Source organism: Lytechinus variegatus, chromosome 17 (assembly GCF_018143015.1).
Source record: "Lytechinus variegatus isolate NC3 chromosome 17, Lvar_3.0, whole genome shotgun sequence".
NCBI lineage: Eukaryota > Metazoa > Echinodermata > Echinoidea > Temnopleuroida > Toxopneustidae > Lytechinus > Lytechinus variegatus.
This window is the reverse complement of record NC_054756.1, coordinates 27,942,273-27,951,129: the sequence shown is the minus strand read 5'-3', so window position 1 is coordinate 27,951,129 and position 8,857 is coordinate 27,942,273. Positions and strand designations below refer to the sequence as shown.

General features: G+C 37.1%; 1 protein-coding gene across 1 annotated transcript; it reads right to left on the bottom strand.

Annotated features, from left to right (window-relative positions):
- Nucleotides 1-3,012: 3,012 nt before the first annotated feature.
- LOC121430442 lies at nucleotides 3,013-8,515 on the bottom strand. The gene is made up of 4 exons (XM_041627709.1): nucleotides 8,445-8,515; nucleotides 4,894-5,112; nucleotides 4,101-4,191; nucleotides 3,013-3,287 (listed from the first exon to the last, which is right to left on the bottom strand). Exons 1-4 carry the CDS (start codon nucleotides 8,488-8,490, stop codon nucleotides 3,071-3,073), a joined length of 573 nt encoding a protein of 190 aa, XP_041483643.1. The 5' UTR covers nucleotides 8,491-8,515; the 3' UTR covers nucleotides 3,013-3,070.
- Between the last annotated feature and the right edge of the window lie 342 nt (nucleotides 8,516-8,857).

Genomic DNA, 8,857 nt, shown 5'->3' with positions numbered 1-8,857 from the left:
CCTCTATAATGGTGTCTTTGACATCTTTATGTACGACTGTGGAAATAAATTTTATGAAGTTTATAATTGCATTGTTGTTACCAAAACAAAGTCTTGAGTTCACTAAATGCATATAAATAATGTTGATAACCCGTGGATTAGTTTATATTATCCTTACTTATATCACCACAATTCTTATCATTATCATTATTATTATGATTATCATAAATATCATCTTAAACATAAGCATCATCACTACAACTCTCATTATCATTAAGATTATTTCATAATTTGCAGGAGAAGGATTGTCATCATAAGCAGATTGCTTGAAAAAAATGACACTCCCAAACTTATACTATGAATTAATTAATACATTTATAAAGCAGAATGGGCATATATTATTAAATACGAAACATGAATTCGTGCAATATTATAGTATGAAGATGATAAAGCTGTTTGAAATAGATAAATCTATTTCAAATAGATTTTTGTTGTTCTGCTCGTGCATAACCTACTGTAATCAACTAAATCTATTACCAACAAATTTATAACATATATAATGAACATTTCTACAGCACATAGCAATAATAATCATTTGTAAAAAAATGGACCCACACTCTAAAAAATGAAGTGCTAATTCAGCTCTTAAAGAGCGTGTATAGTGACTGCACTTCGGAGTGCTGATTTTCCTCGTTCAAATTTGAACTAGACAAAACAGCACTCCGAAGTGCAGTCACTATACACGCTCTTTAAGAGCTGAATTAGCACTTCATTTTTTAGAGCGCATCTTCTAAAATCTCCATTTAAACAAACAGGTCAAGCTGAATAACTTATTTATTTATACTCGACTTTTGTGTATATGTGCATTATATGCTCTCATATTATTTACATATACATGTATATTATCTGTTATTACTTTTTTCTTCTTAAAATTGCAATTAGCCAAAGTACCTGCTCCTGCTGCCTGCTTTCTTTCTACGTCATGTACACTGCACTTCTCTGTCCCTCCACTCTTCTTCCCCTAACCTCCCCTCTCTCCCTAATGCTATAAAACAAAATATTTCTCACATGATCCATCAGTTACCTTTTTCTTAAAGTGCACAAAAATTGTTAGCATTTATTTTAAACAAACGTTCTATATATTATAACAACCCATTGTTTTTTTTTCTTGTGTAATGAAACTAAGTTAGGGGCTTGCCTTTTGTACAAGCTTTGCTTTTTTTCGGCAAGACCCTCCGTTATACTTTAAAATACAAATATCATATTAGGTAATTTTATTCATTGAATTGTGTTCCTTAAATCTAAGATTATATTATTTATATTTTATTATGTCTTGCAGTATTTTCGACCTTGTTATGTTATATTTATCATAATTATGTTGTGGAACGGAAATCAATAAATCAAACCAAATCAGTAGTGAAAATACCTGTAAAAAGAAAACCAAATTTTTAAATTACATTCCATTGGAATATTTATACATAACACGTCACAGTCAATGTTGTATAGAAATATTAAAACATCACACAACCACATTTATTGATCGCTGAAGTAATGAATAGGGCAATTCACAAAAATAGTACTGATGTTATAGGCCTAATATAGTCTTCACATACACACTAAGAAATAAAGGTTCAAAATTGAACCCCGAAAGGTTGATGCAAAATCAGCACCCTAAGGGTTCAAAAATTGAACCCTGCGGTTGGTGTTCATTTTTGCACCCTGCGGGTTCAAAACTGCACCGCTGAATTTTAAATTGAACCCCTAGGGATGCAGTTATGAACCCACAGAGTGCAAAAATGAACCCCAAACCGCAGGGTTCAATTTTTGAACCCTAGGGTGCTGATTTTGCATCAACCTTTCGGGGTTCAATTTTGAACCTTTATTTCTTAGTGTGTAGAATGCTGGAAAAAGGATACTCCGAAAATGTATCGACATCATTTTCATTGCTACCTTCATCATAACCATCATCATCAACATCGTCACCACAATAAACATTATTATCATTATTGTTAGTATAAATAAATTTCCCCTTATTCTACACGTGCATGACTTACTGCAATTCGCAAAATACATAACTAACAACCATAAATGTATGAAACATGAAGTGAAACGTTCTACAATGTAAATGCACCCATTTTCCTTCAAATCTCGATTTAAAATTACCCCTAAAAATCAAACAACTTTTTCAGTTTAATTTCATCGGTATATTAACGACCCAAACATTTTGAATGAAAACAGTGAATAGAATATTAGAGGAGATAAAAATAATAACACAACCAAATTCATTGATTGCTACAAGTCATGAAAAGGGCTATTTATAAAAAGAGTACTGATGTTTAAGGCCTGTAGTCTTCACACGGAAGGCAGAAAAAAATACTCTTAAAAATATATAGTATTTACTATTCAATAGCAAAATGTCATGTAGCCATTTAAGAATTTTTCATAAAAAGAAACATTGACACTAATACATTTTATATATACTATTATAAGAATCTGACTTCGAATAAGAATTCTGTATGTAATGTGTACCCCCTATACATGAATTATATACGATCGTTGATTAAATCAATGCATGGTAGGTGATAATATTCACATAGTATTTTTTTTACATACTGTAAGTGAAAAAGAATATTCGTGCAAAGAAACAAACCGTCATTTGACCAGGATTTTATTTTTATTTGAGCCAATCTTATTTAAGACGAACAGCTCACATATGGAAATGATATTTTCTATCCTGAAGCACTTCTTAATGAGATCTTACTTTCTTACTTGTTAAACTCTGATTATTTGCTCTCTGGTCATTTCCTTCTTTTCCGTTCCCTTCTTTACATCATTATTGTTTATGTTCCCTCCCCCTTACCCAGGTGAGGTAAATGGGTACCGGTAGGAAGTAATTCCTTTTAAGAAAAAACTGTGTGCGCTATGAACGCCTAGCTTAGCCGGGTAATATAGGAGCGCCTTGAGCACCTAACAAGGTGGATATGTGCGCAATATACATACCCTATATAATTATTATTATTTTCTTATCATTCAATTTCACCTTTAATTTTAGCTATGATACCCCACATCGAATGACTTCTCTCAATCTCGCTCAAATAAAGTCATACGTATGCTGATCTTGGTTCTGTATTTGATTGGCATACTGACACTGAGTAGCAACTGGTCCGTTCTCATACAGATTTCCCAGGGCCTCTCCCATAGAACCAGTACCTAAAGTTTCGTAGGGGGATGATGGTGAGGCGGTTGGCACCAAGTCCATGTAGGGATCATCGAGTTGCTTATCTCCATGAAGAGTCTTCACGGGATGTCTATATTGATAGCAATGGCAAGTTGGCAACAAAAGTGGTAATACCTGCTCAGTTAAAAAATGCTGCTTATTTTTAAAGATATCAATAATGATAATTACACTTGTTTATGTAACGCCCATCACTAATTTTATTAAAAGACTCTAAGCGTTCTACAATAATTTACCTAGCTTTGTAGTAGGTGCAATGCGTTTAAAGGAAAAAATTCCTGTCTAGTCCCCATTTGCAAGACCTGGGTCGGACGCGGCACAAGATGGAAAATTTTCTTCCTGAAGAAAATTGAAACATGTAGTAGGATTTAAGCCTGCAATGGGATTTTTAAATCATACTCCAGGCATCAATTAAACAACCCAAGACACTCCGAATTTCATAAATCTGATATTCTTGGTCATTTTTTTCGTCATAGTTTTTTTAATAACAATTTCCTAAATTAATGAATATTAATTTGATGTGAATGAAGATTTTCTTTTCAACATGTTCAATATATCACATTATGTCGGTTAACCCCCCCCCTCCCCAAAAGGGGGAATGTGTGAGGAAGTGTGTGTGGGGGGGACGTGTGCATTGGTTTGTGTACGATATTTAATGTAAGCAATTACAATTATTTCATGAATAAAATAAGTTGAAGGGGTCCCCTTTCCAGGGGTTGTACAATCAGAGACAGCATCAGGATTTGTATGTGTGTGTGTGTGTGGGGGGGGGGGGGGTGCATGCCACCCCCTCCCTTGGTGCCTCTACTGTATGACATTTTATAGCGTATCATTCGGTTTTCCCCACTAAATTCAAACGAAATAAAATTCAATGAAATTTATCTACCTCTTTCTTCGACGGACTACTACAATAATAATTACAATGAGTAGTATCACAAGACATATTCCTCCTACTGCACCGCCGATCGTCTTCGGTTCTGCATGATAAAGACACACAAAAAATTCTCAACTTTTAAGTCAGCTTTTGATTGTGTCTTTTAGGATAATTCCCGAGGCAACTAGCTTTTGTCGGGTGATTCGTCTTCTTGGGCGCGTTGCATAAAGAGTTGCAATCAAACGCAACTCTAAAATTTAAACACAACTGATCAGAAGCGCCATTCGGGACTTGCTTATAACATATTGACTTGCGTTTAAACGATCTCTTTGTGCAACCGGCTTTCCGTTAGAGTGTCTCTCCGCTGGAGCTATTAATTCATCTATTTATTTATTCATTTATTTTTTTTCATTTTTCTTATACCAGGGTAGCCCCTTCGGTTACGTAAACTGATTTACAAGAGGGCTATGAGGACGAGGATGATGTTGAGGATAATTTGGAAAATTATAATCTGATTGTCAATCGGGGAATTTGTCCTGCAATTTCTGTAATTTTATACGTTTTAGTGAAGAAAACTGTTCTCTACTCACAACCTCAGCCGGGAATTAAGCTCTAGATAGATACTGAAAAACGAGTTAAATATATAATAAGATCATTCTGGTTGATATATAGTGGATGTCAAAATTGTGTGTCGGGGGGGGGGGGGGGCATTACGGATAAGAAAAACAAATACAAAATTGTAGTAAACAACAGTTCAATATGTAAAATTTAGGGGGATATATTCAGCTATGTGTTAATTGTTTACCTGCCAGTCTATTAGGATTACCGCTATCTATTTCACATGAGACATTCGAGGGCTTCCAACGGCCATCATTCATACAGATAATAGTTGGTGGTTCGAAGTTGACTTTGAAGCCAGTGTCGCACTTAATTTCCAGAACATCACCCGGGCTATAGTAGATCGTCATGGTTCCGTTGTACCGAGTTCCGAATCGGGGTTGCGGTCGACTGCAAGTGGTTTGAACTGAATAAAACGAAATGTTTGTATCATACCAACTTTAATACATTAAATCAAGATTTTGTCATGGGAGTAAACACTTGAATTCACCCTATTCAAGTGTGTGTATGTGTGTGCAGTTGCGTAACTACGGGGGGGGGCATGGGGGGCACGTGCCCCCCCCCATCGGCTGGCCCCCAAAAACGGGGAAAAGGAGAAAAGGAGGGAGAAAGAAAGAAAAACGTAGAGAAAGATACGTTAGCTCTTAATGAATAAATAAAAAACAATTCTTAAAATGTCAATTTTTCTAGTCTGAATATCGAAAATTTTCAGCTCGCGCTTCACGCTCGCATCATTTGTCCAGTAAAATACTTATGGTCTAAGTGAATTCCTACGAGCAAGTATTAGAATGCCCCTCTTCAGGTTTGAATTAAAAAAAAATCCAGGTCGCGCTTCGCGCTCACAATATTTGATTAGTGATATACGTATCATGTTCATGATTACAATGACTACAAAAAGTGTTTCATGTGTTTAAATGTAATTCTAACAAAAAAAAAAGCTTGGCGCTCGCATTAGATGGCTTTGGTGAGATGCGTATGCTCTTCATGAATTTCTAAAAAAAAAAAACGTCATATTGCTGTTTGGGATCAATATATGCAAAAAAATATCAGCTCGCGCTTCACGCTCGCATTGTTTGTTTAGTGAGATAGGTAGGCCCTATGTATCATGGTTGTAAAAAATAGCTCTTTTTAGGTCTAAATAAAAAAAATCAGCTCGCATTAATTGATCAGCGAGATACATATCCGTTTAATGGCACAATCCTTAACATTTTTCTTCCAGGTCAGTATAGGCCTGCCTGGCAATGGAGCGCGCTTGGCGCGCCCACTAAGTGACACAAAATATTTGCTGGTGCCCCCCAATGCCATGACCCACGGTACGCCACTGTGTGTGGGGGGGGGGGGGGGGGGAGGGTTGTCACGAGTACCTCTCAACCCACAAAAAATTGCTACTTGACTTTAGGTCAGTGACTCGTTCCTCAGCTATAACGTTGAGAAAGAGATAGGTTTGGTTGTGTTAATGCTGCCGCGCGCCACAAAATATGGTCAGTGTAGCGTGCAACTGTAATCAAAGCTACCTGTGAACGACCTGATGCAGAGATTCGAGCCCTGGTCACATCTATCGAAAGGCCCGTCCCAAACGTTAATTGGGACCTTTCGCAATCATCACGGACGCTAGTATTAGGGTCCCCTAACACAAAAGTTAACGCTTAATCATACACTTGATTTTTAAGATTGATTGTGCATTACAGTCAATAGAATCAAACGTAGAAAACTGCTCTACGATCAATGCTAAGCTTTGTGTAACAGGGGGATTACAGGCCCTACAAATCTGCTTTTCGTGTGCAAAATCCCTTTCCGCGACACCCGTAGCGCATACATGCATGTATATTACGACTGATGGCTGGAGATATTCAAAATGCAGGACCTAAAATACATTTATGACATGGAGAATAAAGTGGTTTTTCAAACAAATCGAGAACATATTGAGTGAGGAAAAACTTACTGAATGAAGGCTTAAATATAGATCATTACAGTCCATCGAATCGATATTACATTTAATGTGGATTATTGGTGGATCACTGGCAATTGATTTCATGGATAAGATCAACCTCTCCAGCCGAACATTTCGCATGCGTTGATATGTACACATCATATGCGATACCTTTGAAGTTTGAACTCGTTTCCTTTTGTTTCTTTTGTTTACTCCTTATACACAAACGATATGCCTCTCGCACACGATGTGAGGGGCATTATGTTTTACATTCCCCAGAAATGGGGATTAGATTCAAATTCCGGGGGGACCACTTCCATTGATGAGTGGATACCAGGCACGACCATGGGGTTTCGAAAAGTACCCTAAACATGCTAAACAAGGGAAGCAATACTTTTCCAGATTATGAAAATGCATCTCTTAACAAGTATTTGGCTTGTGAAACCCTACAAGTATTGAATATATATCCCTTATTTCAGCATTTTAAACATCGTTTTGACACCCTTATAACGTTACATAGGCCTATATACGTAACGTACCTGCCCACTCTGTCCCCTTTTACGGGTGGTCGCTACTGGTATCCACTATTCAATGGAAGTGGGCCCCCGGGCGGCCTCTCGAGCTCTAGGAGGAGTCAAATGTGGCTTTGGAAAGTCTTCCTCAATCGGATAAATCGCTGTTACCAAAGTAGCAACCAGAATTTTGCACACGAAACGCATATTGAATGTTTCCGTCGCAGATGCGAAACGAAAAAAAAATCTCATGTCACACAATTTGCATTGCAGGACTGAGTTTTACGACCATGATGACGGGCCCAAAAAGTCCCTTCCAAAGTCAACTACCGTTGTAAATAAGCGTCCGCGTCCTCAAACGAAAGGTCGGGAATATTAGTTTTCAGTCAACGACTTTCGCAAATCCACCATCTTGGATTTTAAGACCACGATATCATGCTGTTACATCTTCAAACGTAGAGGGCAGCAACACACGACTAGAAAGTAGAGAATCTGTTATCAGATGCCCTTCGTAAAAAGTCGAGGGTCGGTGAATTTTTTTTTTTCTAGACAAAATATGGGACCCTAGGAAAGCTTACTGGGCCCGAATTCACAAGGTCGGTTTTCAATTCATGGTTTATGCATTTTCATCCTTCACACCAAGAAATAGGAGATCAAATTTAAACTCTCCGGGTTGGTATAATAGCTTCACCCAAAGGGGTGCTAGTGAGTGTAATTATGCTCATTTGAGGGTGTATTTAGCTATGTTAAGTATCAAGTACTATGCACCGTAAGAGGTTCATATTTGCACCTATCAGGGTGCAAGCGAGCATTTCTTGGTGCATTTAATGATAAAAAGGTGCATTTTTTACCTTTTGTCACTTAGGGTGCAAGATTACACCCCTAAAAGTTGGTACAAGTGCTACATTAGGGTTCAAACATTTCTTAGTGTGTTGAATTAAATGAAAACAAATAAATTACATGGCGTGGTAATAACTATTATGGTATTGACCGTGGCCGATGATGTAACACGAGCAGCAGTAATTGACGTTACTGCTGTTGCTGATGAATCTGGTTTCAAATGGAAGTGCAAGAGTCATGATAATCATGTCTATAATGTAATAATAATGTACATCATGAACGAACAAAATGTACGAACAAAAACTGTTAGTATGTAGTATTTAAAGGAGCCACCGTTTCCTGACAAGATATGGGACTTTAGGACGTGTTAATTGGCCCGAATTCACAAGGTCGGTTTTCCATTCCACGGCTTATTCATATTTCATCCTTGACTTAAATGAAAATAAAATTACTTACACGGCATGGTGGAAACTGTACCACTGACCGTGGCCGATGATGTCATACTTATGACGGTAGTTGGCGTTACAGTTGTTGCTGATAAATCTGAGCGTGAATGAAAGTGCAAAGTGATGATGATTAATATGGTTATAATGTGATAATAATGAATATCGATCATTAACCACAGTAACAAAAAGAAAGAATGTTGATATTGTAATATTGACTGGCCTTGAGGGGACCATAAGTATATTATTTGCCCGCGAGAGTCTTTAGACGAGGGCAATACGGTTCCTTTAAGGGCAATAGATGTTTCCCCAAAAGAAGAGCCAGGTTATCCAAATCAGACATCTTCAGCAAAATCGTCAAAATTTAGATCTTTTACCCTTTAAGAATATATTTTTTCATGCTGATCAGACTGAACTTCTAAGCTA